A 19,220-nucleotide genomic window follows, 5' to 3' on the forward strand; every position below is an offset into this window, starting at 1 on the left:
GCTCCTAATAGGACAGAGCTACTCAGGTGTAGGACTTTAAATCTTGGTCTGCAATACTGTAGTGCCCACCTACAGCTGAGGGAGACAACCCACGATTGTTCTAAAATGATGGCTAATTTTGTTTTCTCTCCCTATCTAGAGGCCATTTAAGAGGGCGCTGATTCTAGCCACTCCAACCATTATCAAAGTACCTGACAACAAATCCTGAGCTCATCAGTCATCAGTCCAGCTTTGGCAGGTGAAAGAAAAATGAGGAGGAACCCGTTAGATGGATGCCTTTGGAAGCCCTCATCAAAAAATTCCAATGGACTTTAATTTGGACATTTTCTGGTTCCCTGCCTAGAAACTGTAATACTAACTACTCTTACCTTTACTTTTCCTTCACATCTCCCAGGCACCAGGTCAAGCACCTTCCTTTTCTCCCCACAGTTAAAGAGATATGTAATTGGGAGTCTTTTAGATAGACTCACTGAAGGGGGTACCCCAATTGCCTCACCCTGCATCCCTGTTCAGCATGGAAGAAGCCAGAGTGGTCTGCATCCCAATTCCCTATTGGCAGTTTGGGTAACCCCTTCAGAGGATGGTGTGATAAGAATAGGAGGTAGGAATTGGCTAGGCAGCTAGGGTAAAAAAGACCCCGAAGAAAAGTAACCAGTTTCTTTCTTGGCTAAAAGTCAAAATGTCCTTGGGCCTTTCAGCAAAGTACTCTGTCCCAAAGGCCAAAAACATTAAAAGTATTTGGGAGCTCTTATCCCAAAAAGATTTTGGGGTTACCTCTTCAGAGGGGCGAATATTACAATATCAATAGCCCCCTGTTTTTGCTGTGTGTTATCCTGATGCTTGCTCCCTGTTTCATACAATTTCTCCACCAACAAATTACTACCATTGCAAAAATTACTACCAATCAGGTCACGGTCAATTATCAGACTTTGGATACTCCTGAGATAGATGAGTTGGCTCTTAAAGCTTGTGATGACACTTCTACATTATAAAACAAAACGGGGAGATGTTGGGGGACCCTGCTGCTAAGGTTGTAGTCCGCCATGTCCAGATAGCTCTAAGGAGCTCGGCGCTATATGGAGGACTCCCTTTCTCAGCGGGGGCTTCTTGCTCTCTGCCTGACCTTATCTGGAAAGTGCCTCCAAGCACAGATGCCTGGCCTTATTTGGAACATGACCTTGGGTTTAGTTGCCCACAATAAACTGCCTCCAGGTTTTTTCTATATGATAATTAGGCATTGCCCTATAGCCAGATGATAGGCTCCCCCTGCCACATTCAAATAAAGCATACTATGAACACCTATCAGGTAAAGCTTTGGCTGCCATCTCCACCCTACGTATTTCCCTGACCCCCACTGAATAAACGAGCTGTATCACTGAAACTGACTCCTGGAAGGTCTTTTCCGTCTGTGCTCACTGGCCATCCTGACCCTGTTCATCACTTCTGCTCCTTTTGTTCTCATGGGTCAGTGGCCAATGGCCCACGAGGGGAGGGAGAGACCCACATAATCCCAGCACTTGGAAGGCAGAGGCAGGCAGATCTCTGTGAGTTTGAAGCCAGCCTGGTCTACACAGCAAGTTCTAGGCTGGCTGGGACTACAGGGAGACCCTGTCTCAAAAACACCAAAAAAAAAAAGTTCTGTGTGTCCTTTCCTATACTTAATTTTTCCCCAATTCTTTCTTTAAAAATTATTTTATGTATATGAGTGTTTTGCCTGCATGTATGTAAGTATACCACATGTGTGCAATGCCCACAATGGCCAGAAGAGTGGCCTGCTTGGGGTCTTCTCATTTTCCTCATCCAACCCTCTCTTCCTGTGTACCCCATCTTTATGTTCTCACAATGTTTATAAAATGGCATACTTGGGACCAGGGAGTCCCCAGGGGCCCCCAAAATAATAGAGGCTATTGGCATTGCTCTTTGTCCAACACAACTAGACAGCAAGACCCTATTGATGAGGACAGCACTCACGTTGTTTCAAGACAAATAAAAATTAAACTGGAAATCAACTGGAAGCTTCTTCCCTGCTGGCTAGCTTTCTTAGTACCAGTAGGTGTTACACGGTCCATGGGGGAGAAAAGCCATCAATAGTTTTAACCAGCAGGGAAACTTGAGTGCTACAATATTGACCTGCCAGGAAAGATGTGCCCACTGGTGCAATAGTGACATGACTGTTAAGGGGGTTACTAACTGCTTTCTGATTGAATTTGAGGCCTGATCCACAGGAAGGAATTCAATTCATCCCTAGTACTGTAAACCTGGTTAAAAGATCCTGGTGAGAGAAGTCATAAGCCCTAAGGGAGAACGTACTATTATCTCCATGAAACGCATGTGTGCATGTACACATACAATAAATTGATAAATAAATAAATGTAAAAAATAATTTCACATGAAGTAAACAATAATTAAATGTAAAAATGTTTCCTTCAAAGATGATGGAAGACAAAATATCCAGTAGTGAATGTGTAGGTAGCAACTTTCAATTGAATAGGACAGTGGATTGCTTCCTAAATATAGTCCTGAAATGAGGGACAAGAGAGAGACATCCTAATCATTCTGAGTGTGGCCTGTTCAACTCCATACTGTGAGGACAGGGTAAAGTAACAGTGGTGGAGGAAGGAGAGGAGGGGCTTAAACAGCTTAAGAGTGCTACTGTTTTACTAAACGGACACTTTCCTTTGGTGGTATAGCCTCTGTGAAGTTGGCCATGACCTGGCATTAGCCTCCCACCCATGCTCATACAAGCAACCCTAATTAAATGCAGTATGTCACAAACCAAACCAAAAGAAACATAACAAGAGAAAAGTAGGCAGGCAGGGGCGATGCTCTGAGAAGGGATCCAGAGGGAGTGGGAGAGGGATAAGAGAGGGGAAGGGGGATGCATGATCAAAATACATTATATGCATGCATGAAATTGTCAAAAAATAAAGTTTAATATTAATAAACTGGCATACTCGAAGCTTATATAGTGTTCTCACCATGACCCACTCTCCACACCAGCCTTGGGCTAAGCTCCATCTCCACACACACTTGCCTATCAGAACTTCTGGGACCAGGTCACTGCCTTGAGCACTTAGCAATATTGATCAGTACACATCCTGGTCACAAGGAGGAGCAGTGGGAGGGAGCTTCCATGCAGTCAGTTTCCACCAGGCCTCCCAGGCAGCCCTGTAGGTACATTTCCAGCAAAGCACGGGAGGGAAGGCTCTGAGCTCCAGTTCCTGCCTGGGCTGGATTCTATGACAGGTACTCAGGGCCTTTGCTTGGAGAAGGCGGGATACAGGACAAACCCCACTCTCAGCACTAATTTCCATTCTAATTTGCTTTCTGTTGATGTGACAAAAACACTGACCAAAAACAACTTAGGGGAGTAAAGGGTTTATTTTTCTTACACTTCCTAGCCCCAGTCTATTACTGAGGGAAGTCAGGGCAGGAACTCAAGGCAGGAGCTTGAAGCAGAAACCATGGAGGAAGGCCCCTTGTTGCTTGCTCACTGGCTCATGCTGCCTTATACAGCCCAGGCCCTCCTGCCTGAGAATGGTGCCACCCACAGTGGGCTGGGTCCTCCCACATCAATCACCAATCAAGACAGTGTCCCACAAACATGCCCACAGGCCAATCTGCTCTAGGAAATTCTTGAAATTCTTCAGTTGAGGTTCCCTCTTCCCAGGTGACTTTAGGTTGTGCCAAGTTGATAGTAACAACTAACTCAGACACACCACCCCTTGTCAGCTTGGTGCACAAATGTGTAACTGTCAAACCATACCCTTTCTTTTCTTGTTTGTCCCAAAGATGTCGTGTTAGCATCATAATACAAAATACAATACAACTTCAACAGTTCCATGGTGTTTAAAAATTCCAATGCTTTAAAAATCTAAGGTCTCTTTAAAAATTCAAAGGTTCTTAGCTGTGGGCTCCTGTAAAATCAAAAATAAATTACATTTCAAGGCAGTGCTCAGACTTTCTTTGCCCCAAGTTCTCAAGACAGCAAAAGGTCAGAAGACATGTATGGGGTTACACTGGCACAGCACTAGGCTGTGAAAACAACAGTGTCTGGTCTTAATCAGGCATCTCTTTATGCTTTGTCCGTGTGTTGGGCATGGCACTTGGATTTGAGGACAGAGATACAAAACAGCTCAGATACAGCCCTTTGCCCTCAAAGACTTCCTAGGCTAGAAAGAAACATAGGGCTATGAATTATAAAATAAAGTGACAGTCGCAGTAAGTTGAGTTCAAGGTTCCCATGGGCCTCCTAGTGGCAGATGAAGGGCGGGCTCAAGGCTAGTTTTTCTACAATGTCAGCTGCAGGACACAGATGCTGAACCCAGCCCGTTTCCACAGCCCTTTATTCTGACCTCTGTGCTGAGACTCAGGTCCTGCTCACACCTCTCCACAGACCCTTGTCTGACTTATTGCTGGATATATCCACAACCTGGATCCTGATGAATTCTAAGCTCACTGGGAGCATTTTCTAAAAGGGATCACTGTCAAATCAGACACTTACACTGCTCAAATTCAACATCCTTTAAACTGTAGGTCACAAATGATTAGTGAATTGGGAAATCAATTCAGTGGTCTGTGTGTATGAGTGTGTGCGTGTTTGTGTGCATGTGTGTGTGCATATAGAGGATAAGGATTGACCTTAGGTATGTTCTTTAATTGATCTCCACCATATTTTTCCATACAGGGTCTCTCACTGAACCTGGAGCTCACTTATTTGGCTAGACTAACTAGTCAGCGAGCCCCAGGGATCCTTCTGTCTTCACTTTCCCAGCACTGGGATTGTCGAAGTGTGCCAACATGCCTGGCTTTTTTCCCCCTGGGTGCTAGGATCCCAACTCAGGTCCTCATGCTTGTGTAACAAGCACTTTACCCACTTAGCAAGCTCCCAGGGCTCACAGCAGCATTTTGAAAAGACAGAAATAAGGCAGAAAGTATCAAAGAGCTAGGTGAGATAACTATCTTTCCACGAGTCCTTTGTTTCATGTGTGTGTATACATATGCTTATGTGCACGTGTGTGAGTATGCATGTATGCATGTGTACATATGTGTGTATGTGATTCTGTGCATGTATGTGTATGTGATAGCATGTGTATGCATGTATGAAGGTGTGTGTATGTGAGTGTGTATGTGTATGTGAATATGTATATGCATGTGTGTATGCATGTGACTATGTGGATGTATATATGAGTATGTATGTATGTGTATGTGTGATTATGCATGTCTATGTATGTATGTGTGCACCCATGTGCATGTGTGTATGTATATACATGTGCACACATGCATATACACATGTGCATGTATATGTACTCAACTTCAGTGTAAAACAGATTTCTGGTTGTGCTCACAGTAAAAAGATGTCCCCTGGCCACTGCGCACCCCCTTCCCATGTCATGTAGCAGAGATGACATCTCAGTTCTTTTTATTTTATATGTGAGCTACAGAGAAGGCATGAGAGACATTTCCACCCAGCTTGATATATGCAGGATGTAAAAGACGCTAGCAAATTCTAGCGACGATAGAGCAGGGCAGTAAGGCCTAGCTGGGGAGGCAAGCTGAGTGAACTTTACACTCCAATCTCTTCTAGCACATTCTAGCTGTGTGAAGGGGGAAAGGCAGTCATCTCTCAGAGCTTCCGTTTCATTTTTCTCTGTGAAACACGGATGGTCTAGTAGAGGTAAATGAAATCAGGTAATGATGGTAAGAACACAGCCCAGGATGAGGGCTGCTGGTAGAAACTGTCTCCTCCTTTCCTGTAACTCTGAGAGACATAAGCCTTTACCTAATAGACCATCCCGTATCTGCTCAGCCTTTGCTTAGTGCTTTGGATAATGCTGGGAGGATCTGGAACATTATGCTGTTTGGAAGGGAAAACCCAAGGTAGACAGTCTCAGGGATTGGGAAACAAATCTTTTGTGCAATGTCATTTAATGCCACTGTGAGAATTTCCCAAGGGGAGATAAGAACGGGGTCTTGCAAATGAGTGTTCATTTATAATCCTTACTTTAGAAAACCTTTCAAAGCCCAAGTGAGCACTTCGGAGCTTTTACTAATGTTTTAGAAATGTGGGTAACCAAATGTTTTTTTCTCTATTCCTTTTAAAATATGAAATATTTCTCCTTCATTATAACGTAATGTTCTGAAACTAGAATAAATCTTGATGGCACAAAAATACCTGCTACTACAAGAAAAATGACAAAAGAAATAAAATCAGAAAAAAGTAAAATCTTGGTGCACTCAAAATAAGGATTTATTACATAATTTGTCTTTGAACTCCTTTATAGAAAAATCAACATCTGTGTCTTCATAGAAGTAGTTTTAAAAATGGATAGTGTTTGATAATCTACATGGGTTTGTTTTGGGGTGCAAATGTTACCTATTACATTTCTGTGTATGCATGGTATGTGTATGTATTCATGTGTGTGTACACATGAGTACATGGAGGCCAGAGCTCAATACCAGGTGCCTTCCTCAATTGATAGCCACCTTATTTATTTTAAAAATCTTTTTCTTTCGTGTGTGTAAGATGTGAATGTACGACGTGTGTAGGTAAGAGGTCCGTCCTTGCCTTCTGTCCTCAGTGCTGCATATGCCAATCTAGCTGGCGCATGAGCTTCCAGTGACTTCTTTGCTTCCCACCTCCGGGTAGAGGTGTGCTGGGATTACAGATGCATGTAGTTCTGCATCCAGCTTTTACGTGGGTTCTGGGATCCAAACTCGGGTCTTCATGCTTGCACAACACGTTACCCACTGAGCCATCCACCTGGCCTTCCACCTTTCTGAGGCAGGGTCTCACTCACTAAACCTGGAGCTCACTGACTCTGCTACACTGCCTGGCATACGAGCACCTAGGATCCTCTTGACTCTACCTTCCAGTGCTGGAGTGCTGGGATGTCAGGTATGCGCCATTGCACCTGGCTTTTTACATGGGTTCTAGGACCCAAACTCACACCCTCATACCTATATAGCCATCACCTTACCTCCAGAGCCTTCTCCCCAGCCCATCGATCATATTTTATATTCTGAGATTTTATATTCTGAGTGTACAGCCCCTTGCACAGCTCACTGAGAATTCATAGCTACATCATTTCTTCCTGACTCTTTCATGGCTACTTGAACAGTTTTGAATGACAGGATAGTGAGTGTCAAACATGGAGTCACCACCGCATGGGAACTGCAGTTGGCTTTCCATGACTCAGGTCCATTCTCTCTCCTTCTATGCGATTAGAAAGTTGCTGAAGCAGACAGTGGCAGAAGAAAAATGCTTCTAATTACACTAAGCATTTAGTCGGCAGAAGCTACACACCATGGTTTTTTACCTCTTGAAACCCAAAGTGTTATCGATTTCCAGGAGCACCGTGAAACTCTCGAGCTACTTTCCATTTTCTTTTGGGTCATTATGATGGAAATCTGACAGGCAGGCTCCCGGTGTGCCTGAGTTCTGGGCCGTAGCGACTGCAGAGGAGCCAACCTTTCCTCTCACCCCTTGGAAAGTTCACTTGGCTTAAACTGTATTACAGCAGCATAGCTCGATTTGTAAGTTAATATGTCCCATTTAAAATGCTTCCAGCAGAAAAGGTCAGGGAGGTACTGCTCATAAAATCTATTAGATGGGATCGGTGGAAAAGATATCAGGGATGGAACCAGGACAGGACGAGTCTAAGAAGTTACAAAGTTCTTATCGGGTGATCCTGTGGGCCTTGGGTACCAGTCTATACTTAGAATCTTCAAAAAAAAAAAAAAAAAAAAGGCTGGGGGGATGGCTCAGTGGATAAAGAGCTTGCTGTGCAAGTGTGAGGACCAGAGTCTGGATCCCAGATCCCTCATAAAAGCCAGCCAGCACACGGGAGATGGAACCCGGGGAGTCCCAGCTCAAGCCGACTAGCTAGACTCGCTGGAATTGGTGGGCCCTGGGTTAGCGAGAGACCCTGCTTCAATAAATGAAGTGGAGGGGCCAGGGAGATGGCTCAGAAGTTAAGAACACTAGCTTCTCTTGCAGAGAAACCAGTTCAGTTCCCAGCACCATAACAACAATCTATAACTCCAGTTCCAGGGGATCCATTGCCCCTTTCTGGCCTCTGTGGGCATTGCACACACGTGTACTTATATACAGGAAGGCAAAACCCTCATACACAAAAAACAAAATAAAATAAATGAAGTAGAGAGCAATCAAAGAAGACACTGTAAGTCAACCTCCATACTCATGTACACATGTGCACACATACCATCCCCACACATGTAAACATGCATACACACATGTACACATCACACACACACACATGCAAGGAAAAAAAAATCTGCAAAGAGCCAGGTGGGCACACTCTACACCATACATTCCCAATATGTCCCAACAACGGAAGAACCAGGGTGTGTGGCGGGCGAGTGGTGGGTGAGTGGTAAATTCAATTACTTCTGGGCTCAGTACCACACTGTGCTGTACCTGAGGTGGGAGATAACTTGCTTACCTTCCTTAAAGAGCTTCCCAGAAGGACAGGCATTTGACATCAAAAAATGCACGCAGGAGAAGGAAGAGGTGGAGGAAGCCGTATTCTGTGGCTGTGCTTTGCCGCTGGGCAGCTTGTGAGCAGCACACTTTCCTCCCTCGGGCTGTGTTGCAGTACTGATGTGTTCTTTGAGAATTTATCTGAGTTCCAGTCTCTAGGAAACAGCCACATGGCTACATAGTGGCTTGTACTTCCCCAATGGGCCCTTGCCCTTCTCCAGGCTCTATCCAAGAGCCTTATGAGAGTCAAGATAAATTACATGGTGCAGGGTGCTTCCCTAGTTTGCCACTCACTGAAGAAAGAGGGAGACCAGGCCAGCTGGACCGAAACTTCACCTTGTCTAGCTGAGCATCCTCGGCCTCCCTCAGGGTCTCCAGTTTGGCTGACAAATTATGTTTCTATATATGCTTGTGATTCCCCAAATGAAGCTGACAATTAATTTTATGAATTATTCTCTTCCCTTTTAAATGCAAGGCTTTTAATTTTTCTCCTTTTAGCTTGAAGGGCCTACCTACTTCAAGGGCTTTTTTTCTGGGCTTTTTCAACACACAATGCTAACAGCTGTGGGATGCCCCAGGGATACTAAGTGGCCTCCTGGCAGCAAGGGAGTGTGGCTCAGCTACTGCAGAGATAGCCCTCCTGAGTCCAGGGCTGAACTTTGGAGGCTGCAGTGAGGCTGAGCAGAAGTTGTAGCCAATTGGGGCTGTGCACCTGAAAACTCTGCTGGTTTTAGCATGGGTGTCTAGGAAGTACCCCAGGCATTGCCCAGGAGATAGCCTTAGACTATTCTGCAGTTTTATATCTAGATATTACATAGCCTCCTGGGGTAATCCCTTAGGTAGGGGTCACCTTGGAAAGGGAGCGGGGGCTGGTTGCCCCTCCAGCATCCATCCCTCTGCCTCCTGTAAGAGACTTTCATAGGACAGTGTAGATGGCAGCTATAGTCACAATAGGAAGATACACACAGGGGCTCAGTTGCTAGAGGGCTTGCCTAGAATGCTGGAGGCCTTGGGCACCCCCAGAACCATATAAACCAGATGTGTGGTGCACATCCATAATCCCAGCACTCAGAAGGATCAGAAGTTTGGGGTCACCTTCAGCTGCACAGCCAGTTCATGGGATATATGAGACCCTGTGTCAGAAACAAAAACAAAAATCCAAACACAAACAACAAAACCAAACACAGATGGCAACACTTCATGGTGTGTTTGCCGCACCTCAGCTCCCACAGCCTGCTCGTGTGCTTAGTCTCCAACTCTCTCCACAGATACTTTTGGAGCACACTGGGCTGACGAAAATTCCAGTTTTACTGGTGGAAATTCTCACCCTGGATCATTAATTGCACATCCAAGGTGTACTGTGTTAAGTATGAATCAGGCCTTAGTGGCCCAGGAGAGGCTCAGTCTGGGAGGCATGTGAACATACCCATGTCATGTGCCCTGTATGAGAAGTCCATGCATGGAAGAAAATCAACTTGTATTTGATGAATATCATGTGCATGTCACGAATTCCTCAAGAACATACAGGCAGGAACATCATGTGAATGATGACATGATTTAAGGACATGGCCTTAGGCACCCCTAGAACCTGTGGGAATTCTGGGCTCCATGTATTGATGCCTGACAGCATATATCCAAACGTGGGACATAATGCCAGCAAGATGCAAAACTGTTTGAAGTATCAGTCCCCAACATCAGCTCATGAGCAGTTACATAAAGTAAAGAGGAAGAAGTGGATTTGGACCAACAGTGACTGGAAGTCGGAGTTGCACTAACACAAAGGCAAATGAAGTCTTTCACAGAGACTGTGGTCTGAGCTCTGAGGACCGAATACAATGCTGGTTCTGCCAGTTGTTGGTCATGTGATGTCACACCAACCAAATCCAGCCATTGAACATGATGTTTCCTTATACAAAAGTAACTCAGGGCTGTGAGATGGCTCAGTGGTTAAAAGCACTGGCTGCTCTTGCAGAAGACCCAAGTTCAGTTCCCAGCACCCACATGATGGCTAACAACCACCTGTAACTCCAGTGTCCTCTTCAGGCCTCTGTGAGTATTGCATGATGTGTGTGCACTTACATACCTGCAAGGAAAACACTTATACACATAATTTTTTTAAAAAATCTAAAAAAAAAGTAATTGATGACAAAACCTGTCCTATTCTACCTGGAAAGTATCAGAAGCTCAGGAAAGAGGCTGGTCTCTGTTCCTGCTTTTATACCCAGCCCTATTATCTGGCAACTGCAGGATGAGGGCTGTAGACAAGCATGCATTCATTAGTAGCAGTGCAGTGGGCATGATGAAGGCAATATACATGTGTGCATGTGTGTGTATGTGTGTACAGGTGAACTTCTGTGTGTGGGTATGTGCACGTTAGTGCACATATATACAGAGAGGCCCAGGTCAACCTCAGGTGTCATTCCTCAGGAACAATTTACCTTGTTTTCTGAGATATGGTCTCTCACTGGCATGGAGCTCACCTACTCTGAGGCTGACAATGAGCCCCAGGGATCTTCCTGTCTCTGCCTACCACATGCTGGGATTACAAGGACATGTCACTACATCTGGTGTTTTTACAAGGGGATCTCACTCAGTTCCTTATAAGTTGAGTCATCTCCCTAGCCCTTGTGTGATCTGGTTTGAAAGGACAATGCACCACCCAAATACACACCCCAGTCCCTTCTCACTGCCAGCCTCAGAGTAGGGAGAACCCAGTACTTCAGAGCCAGATTATCAATATTTTGTCCTTCCCTGTGTCTGTCCTCTCCACTCCCTCCTATCTTGCCTCCACTCCACTGACAAAGTCCTTTTCTGATTTAGCATTTTAATCATGTCACTTCCTCTTAAACCTCTCATGGCTCCACAGTGCCAGGGGCACACCAACCAAACTCTCCAGCCCCAACTTTTCCTCAACCAGGCTTCAATCTGCTTCCTTCTGCCCTCCTAGGAACTCAGGTGTACTGGTAATAAAATGGCAGTCATGGTTAGTAGTGGTAGGGGATTGTCCATAGCCACCTTAGTCATTTTCTAAGGATTTACTTTATTTTAATTATATGTATGCATGTGTGTCTGTGTGGGGAATCTATGTACATGAATGCAGGTGCCCACTGAGACCAGAAGAGGGATTTGGAGTGTCTGGAGCTGGAGCTGCAGGCAGTTGAGAGCCGCCATATATGGCTACTTGGAACTAAACTCCAGCCCTCTGCAAAAGGAGCAAACGCTCTTAACCACTGAGCGATCTCTCCATACCCCACATTAGTCATTTTAAGTTTACTGCTGTCTTATTAAACAGACTCATTAAAAACAGCATTCATTGCCCAGATTTTTCTGTCTCCCTCTTCAAAGTGGGTGATCAGCAATCTTTTTGCTGATGGACAGGCCCTGTCCAGCCCTCCTGCATTTTAATATTTCTGGTAGTTGCTGGGCAGGCGGAACTGACTGCTCTTAATTTGTAAAGGAGGATTTATGGACTTGAGGATGACAACCGACAGCCAATCAATACGGGGTGATAATAACAGCATGTAATATCAAGGAACATTAGGTCGCAGGCAGGATTTGGGGCGAGAAGTGGGCAGTTAGAAACCTTATCATTTGAAAAAAGGTCAAGGCCCTGGTAGCAATAAAAATGCCTAAGCAAATAAAATTGCACCTGTGAATTGAGAGGTGGCATAAATTGCCACATTGAAAGGCTTTTAAGCAAGAGGGAAAATTATTTCCCCAGGCCAGGATTTGGGCTGCTGTAAGACCATTGTGGTAGAGTCAAGTCAAGAGAGGGTCTGTTTATTACCGTCTAGGACAACAATGATACATACATGCAGAGATAGTAATCCAGCCGGTCAGCCCTACCTGGGGTGCAAATGGAATCTTCCAGAAGGAAGGAGGAGTTACATGCCTTAGAAAGGCTTAAAGCAGAATTGGGAACGGTCATTCTCTAAAGATAACGTCAGTAGCACACAACACTGTACCACCCCCTTGACTGCAAAACACACTGGGTCTGTTCAGGAAAGTTTTTTCCACAGACTCTCTGGAGACTCTGTATGATACACATAGATGCAGTCTGTCCTCAGTACCCAGAGGACAAAACGACACCAGGCAGCTAGGACACTATTGTTTCCCCTCAACAACATTGCTGTGGTTTAGAAAGGAACTGGGAGATTAAACATGTGAATTATATGTGGTTAGCTTTTCTCTTAAAGCTCTTGGACATAGACGCTCCCAGAAAATAAAAAAAACACACCTATGTTAAACGCTCTACAAGGCTGACCAGCTGATGAGAACTTCTGTGATTGTGGAGAGCTAGAGCGTTACAGGTCCAAGGCCAAATTATCTTGGGTTATCTTTAGTCTCTTAATGCTCACTCCTGTGTCTGATTCCGTATCCATGGGACTAACAGATAAATCATTTGGAAATGTTCAGACACACCCCTGGCTTCCACCAACCCAAAGGCCAAGAGTGTCATCAGACAGTATCTGAGGCCTACAGCTGAGATCGCCCCGCTTTGCTGTAATCATCCTACCTGATGTTCCCACCAATGTACTTTTGGGGGGGCAGTCTTTTTGAGACAAGGTCTCCTTGTAGCCTCAGCTGGCCTGGATTCGCTAATGGAGACCAGGCTGGCCTTGAACTCACAGAGATCTGCCTGCCTCTGCCTCCCGAGTGCTGGAAGTAAAGGTGTGTGCTACCACGGCTGGCTCACCAATGTACTTTTAAAGTACCTTGATCTATGATGCTCTGTGATCTGTAACTGACAAACTCTCTGACCACTTCCACAATGGAACATATCTTACATATCTTTTGGGGGCAACTCGAATCCGTATTCCTGGCCCATGGTCATTCATATTTGGCTTCAGAATGAACTCTCTCATTTCCTTTGAGGTGAGAGCTGTTTTCATGTCCACAGTTCCCTAGAGGATCACATCCTCTGTATTGCTGACACATTCCTTAGACTTGGCCAACCCCAACCTCAGTTTCCTACAGAGGACATCCTCTGTGGGAAATCCTTCACACATTTCTGTAGATTTCTCCCAGTTTGGCTGCTCACCTCCTTGTAAAGTGTACTCTGTCACTGCCCTGCTGAAGACGCCCAGACCTGCTCCATTGTAGGCAGCCACCTGAATTTCGTACTGCGTCCAGATGATGAGGTCAGTCACCAGGCAGTAGTTCACCTCGGGGCTGGTGATGTTCCTTTGCTGGTGTCCCCCAGGCAGGCCAGCCAGGCGGTACCTGCAGCAAAGAGGAACTATGATGGCAGGGAAGCCACTCACAGAGGACTCGGGTCAGTGGGAGAGGAAGATAGGGGTGAGGGGTAGACACAACCAGGGTTGCAAGCTCAGCCCTGGCTACAGCTGGCCTAAAGCAATGGTTTTACATACATGGTATATCCTGATCTCAAAGTGACCATGAACTCAGGGCAAAGCCAACCTGTCATTTCAACTACAGTATGATTATGGAAAAATTCTGCATTAATTTACAAAATTTTCATTTATTTATGTGTTTGTGTATGCATGCCATGGCACCTGCGTGGTCAGATCAGGCCACAGCTTACAGGAGTGGACTCTCCCCTTCCACTATGTGAGTCACAGGGCTCAAACTCAGGTTGTTATATTTGCTGGTAAGTGTGTTTGCCCATTGAGGCATCTTACCAGTCCAAATTCTGCCCTTTTTAAAAAGATAGCCTTGCTATGTAGTCCAGGCTGGCCTAGAACTCACCTTGTAGGCCAGACTGGCCTCCACTTGCAGAATCCTCCTGCTTCAGCCTCCCAAGTGCTGAGACCACAGGCATGCATGACCACGCCTGGCTTTGGTTTTCATTTTGAGGAAATATAGGAGAAATCCCAAAGAACAGGAGAAACTCCTAGCTAAAGGGCATGCTTACTAACCTAGCACCTTAATGTCAGGCTTAGACCTGTCCCAGGTTCTGGAATGGGGAAAGGGAAGATGGGAGTCTTGGAACCTAAAGAGCAGCTCCCTCCCCTTCCTCCTTCCTTTTTGAGACAAGGTCTCATTATGTAGCCCATGGTGCCCTTGAACTCATGATGTCCCTGACTCAGCCTCTTGAATATCTAGATCACAGATGTGTACCCCCCACACACAAATTCTTCTTGTTAAGTGTAACCCATTCTGTGTGTATAGTGACTTAAGAGCCAAGATTTCAAACCTGATGTGCTGGCTAGCTTCAGTTGTCAACTTGACACACGTGGGAAGAGGAACCTCAACTGGGGAACTTCCTCTGGCTAACAGACCTCTGAGCAAGTCTGTGGGGCACTTTCTTGATTTTCGAGTGACTACCTGGGTAGGTAGTCTTGGGTTATATAAGAAAGCAGGCTGAGCACAGGCCAGAGGAGCATAGCAGTAAGCAGCTCCTCCGTGGTTCATGCTTTGATTCCTGCCTCCAGGTTCCTGTCTTGAGCTCTTGCCCTGGATCCCCTCCATGATGATCAACTGTAAGCTGTAAAGTGAAATAAATCCTCTCCTCCCCAACTTGGTTTTGGTCAGTAGAAGGTAATTATGACACATGATTTCATCATGGATGAAGGAAAAAGGTCTTCTCTTGAGACAGTATTGTGGGCAGAAATCAAGAAGGAAGCAGTATACTGGCTCCTGGTGAGCTCTCTGTTCTGTTTCCATTTAGGAATATTCTAGATTTGTCCAGAGATATCCCAGACCTATAATCAGTGGCTTTGAAATGTGTTAACACTTCTAAAGTGCTAGCCCATGGCTAAGCATGAAAAATTGCTTTTCAGGGGGCCTTTGCAAGGATTTGGTTAGCATGCCCATTGCTATACCAATGCAGAAATTTTAAATTGTGCTTATTAAAAAGACGGCTTACACAACCCTGCTCTAAAAAACTGCATAAATTAGGAAATGGCTTTTTGTACTATGAAAGGACTTTCAGTGCATTATTTTGATTAGCAAATGTTTTTTCCATGATTCGGTTTATAGAAGTTAATGTACTGAACTGGCTCAGTTAATTCACCAAGCTTTTCTGGATCAGCTCCCCTGGGTAAAATGAGAGACACGTACACTCATCTTGCAGCTTCTCAAAGCGGCTCATTTCTATCCCAGAAGTCGTTCTTGCCTCTGCAAGATGTGGCTTTTGTGTAATACACAGAGATGGGAAAATGACTGACGAGCCACCCCAAACAGAGAAGCAGCCATAAATCTGCCAACTTTACGGCATGCTGCAGTCACCAGGGTCTTCCGAGAGGCTGCCCTGGTAGACAGGATAGAGCACCTTCAAGGGAAGGGACACACCAGGGACAGGTGAGTACAGACCAGCCCATCAGCAAGGTCACCATGGTTGGACAAGAGCTAAAACCCAGAAATGTAAGTGCTTCGCTATAAAATGACTTCCTTAAGAAACTGGCAGCTAGATATGCCATGAGGAAGTAGAGAGAAGACCACAGATGTTTCTAGAAGTTTCTTTTGCAATTTAGGATTTTCTGAGAGCATTCTTTAGTAGTTCTGTCTCCTTATAAGCCATTTGTATGTGGTGAGGCCTACTTGGTAGCATTTATGTCTATAAGTGATGAAGGGCAGAGAATACTTGAAGTGCAAAGTTCAAAGCCAGCCTTCCTCTGTGTGATGGTTTTGATAGAAGTGTCCTCTCAAACGATTATGAACACAAGTTCCTGGAAAAACCTGGAGAGGTTGGAATGTTGCAAGTCCAGAGCTTAATAATTTATTTGGGGCTAGCTTTAGGCCCCTAAATATCCATTCCTTGCTCACCTATGTCTGATCTAACATCCTTATGACTAACAGATTAAAAACTTTTGAAATATGTTAAAGTAATGTAGAGAGCATTTAAGGACGACTCATGTTGACCTCTGACTTCCACATACATTTGCACACAGGTACACATGTACCCACATACACATGTGCACATGCATACATATAAACAAATACATATACTACACATATGCATACAAAATAATAATAAATATCTGTTCATCCAATTCAAAATGTGTTAACAGACCACTAGTTTCCACCAACCAAAAGGCTGTCATCTGATAGCATCTGAGGCCTGTAGCAGAGTTTTCCCCAACTTCTTTTTTTAAACATATTTTATTTATTATTTATTATTTTTTATTTTATGCATATGCATGTATTGCCTGAGTGTAGGTAAGTGTACCTGTGTTGTGCAATGCCGGAGGAGGACAGAAGAGGCCATCAGATCCCCTGGAACTGGAGTTATGGACAGCTGTTAGCTGCCATGTGGGTGCTGGGATTCGAACCCAGGTCTTCTGCAAGAACAGCCAGTATTCTTAACCGCTGAGCCATCTCTCTAGTCCCTTCCCCAACTTCTTGTAACCTGTCAACTTTATATTTCCACCAATGTATTTAAAAAGTACCTTGACTTATGGCTTTTTTGTTTGTTTTATTACTATGAAACTTCATCAAGGGGCTGGAGAGATGGCTCTCCAATTGTGTATTTAAGTCTTGATTCCCACCTGATGAGATCATAAGAATTCTGATGTAATCAGTGGCTTCATAATTGAACCAGGAGTTGATGGGAAACACCTGGTGGAGGAGGGCGTCTTGGGGACCATGCCTTTAAAGGCTGTCCACTCTGCTTCTCCTGCATGACTGACTAAATACTTAATGAACTCCATAGCTTCGCTTCACTCTAGCTGGACCCAGAATTCTTTTCTGCAGCGTGCTCAGAGTCCCCTTTAGCTGAGTGGAGGTCCCCGAGCAGGGAGGGAGTCTCTCAAGTCGCTGGTAGCCATCATGGACTGCCGTCTGGGACTGCTTTCACTTCTTCCTTTACATTCTGCCAGGCATTTTGTCACAGGATGAGAAATGACCACTCTCTGCTTCTTGTCTGAGAGAAGGCAGTGGCCTGTGGCTTGTCCAGAGGGAGGTAATTAGGGAAAGAGGAGTGCGGTACTGAGGTGTACAAAAGTGAAAGTTAAAGCACATCTTAAAAATTATTTATGTGTGTGTGGATGGGGTGGCAGAAGTTGCATACATAGCTTTCAGAGGACAGCTTGCAAAAGTGAATTTTCTCTTTCTACTAATGTGGGTCCTGGAGATCGAACTCAGGTCATCAGACTTGGCAGCAGGCACCTTTACTTTCTGAGCCATCTGCCTGGTCCTTGAACTACTTCTTTGTTCGGTGTACCAGCTCCTTTGCATTGGCTTTCCTTCCTTGATCACCAGCCCCAGGCCAAGGGCAGGTGCAAAGCATACCAGGTGCTCAGCTCGGCTCATTTAGATAATGGGGATCCTCTAGGCAGTGCGCCTGGCATGCATGGATGAACCCACCTGACAGATATTTCCATTTACATTCACCTATGTAATCAAGCACCAAGACAATTAACTTTTTGTGAAAAGGTAAAACTTGGCTGCACAAGTCCACATCACACATCCAAGCAGCTGGGCAGGTGAAAGGGACAGGACCCCTGTATGTATAGTATGAAGCTGAACAAGGCCCCTGCTTGTGTGCTTTCTATTTCTGTGATAAAACATTGATCAAAACCAACTTGGGGAGGAAAAGGTTTAATTTAGCTTACAGTTCACAGTTCACCATCAAGAGAACTCAAGGCAAGAACCTGGAGGCAGGAACGGAGGAAGAGGCCATGGAAGCAGAGGCCATGGAGGAACGGTGCTTACTTGCTTGCTCCCTCGGCTTTCTCAGCTACCTTTCTTGTATGGTCCCACTTGCCCAGGGATGGCACTGCCCACAGAGGGGAGGAATCTCATAATCGATTAGCAATAAAGCAAATGTCCCCACAGACATGGCCATAGGCCAACCCAATGTAGGCAATTCTTACATTAAGTTTCCCTCTTCATAGATGTGTCAAGTTGACAATCAACATGAACCATCACATAGGTGGTTCCTCTGTGCCTAGGATCAGAGGAGCTGTAATGACCCACAAGTGACCCACAAGGAGATGGGGCCCATTAATACTGGCAGGGGAGAGAGGCTCACAGATCCTCAGGAGGCCCTGCCTGTCCCAAAGATTACACAGGAGGTAAACAACGGCCTTGATTAGAATGGACGGGGGATGAACCCTTCAGGGAGGCGAATTCTTCCCACTTGCCCATGCTGGAATGGGACTTTTTGGTGCTGCAGCTTTAAATGAATCCCAGGTTCACCAACTTGGACTTGGATAGAATCCTTCCTTTAGTCTGTCAGTGTCCTCTGAATGGGGTGAACGGATGCTTCTTTAGTATAAATTTGTATGTGTATGTGTAGTATACATATGTGTGCACATGTGCATGTGGGTACCTGTATACCTGCGTGCGAACACGCATGTGGAGAGCAGAGGTCAACATCAGTCTTCCTCAAACACTCTCTGCCTTACTGTTTTCCTAATTACTTTTATATTTATTTATTTGAAGGTGGATGAAATGTGCATGTGCCACAGCACACACGAAGTCAGAGGACAATTTTCAGGAGTCAGTTCTCTCTTGGGGATTGAATTCAGATTGTCAGGCTTGGTGGCAAGCAACTTTACCCACGCAGTTATCTCACTGGCCCACCATCTTAATTTTTTGAGACAGGGTCTCTCACTGAACTTGGAGCTCATTCATTGGGTAGGCTGGCTAGCTAATGAATTTCATCCATCAGTCTCTGCCCCATCAGTTCCAGTATAATAGATATTTGCCACCAGGCCTGGATTTTTACGTGGGTGCTAGGGATTCAAACTGAGGTCTTCATGCTTGCAGAGGAAGTCCTCTTACCCACTAAGCCATCTTCCATGCCTCAAAC

General features: G+C 45.1%; 1 protein-coding gene across 3 annotated transcripts in view; it reads right to left on the minus strand.

The window, feature by feature from the left end:
- Window positions 1–19,220, minus strand: part of Sdk1 (sidekick cell adhesion molecule 1) — a 1,173,668-nt gene that overhangs the window by 258,818 nt on the left and 895,630 nt on the right. For all 3 annotated transcript variants that reach the window (XM_029555167.1, XM_029555165.1, XM_029555166.1), the window contains one exon: window positions 13,545–13,726. In XM_029555167.1, the coding sequence (XP_029411027.1) occupies window positions 13,545–13,726 (182 nt within the window). The remainder of the gene's footprint in view (window positions 1–13,544; window positions 13,727–19,220) is intronic.

This window comes from Nannospalax galili, unplaced genomic scaffold (genome assembly GCF_000622305.1).
Source record: "Nannospalax galili isolate Female #2095 unplaced genomic scaffold, S.galili_v1.0 scaffold664, whole genome shotgun sequence".
Lineage (NCBI taxonomy): Eukaryota > Metazoa > Chordata > Mammalia > Rodentia > Spalacidae > Nannospalax > Nannospalax galili.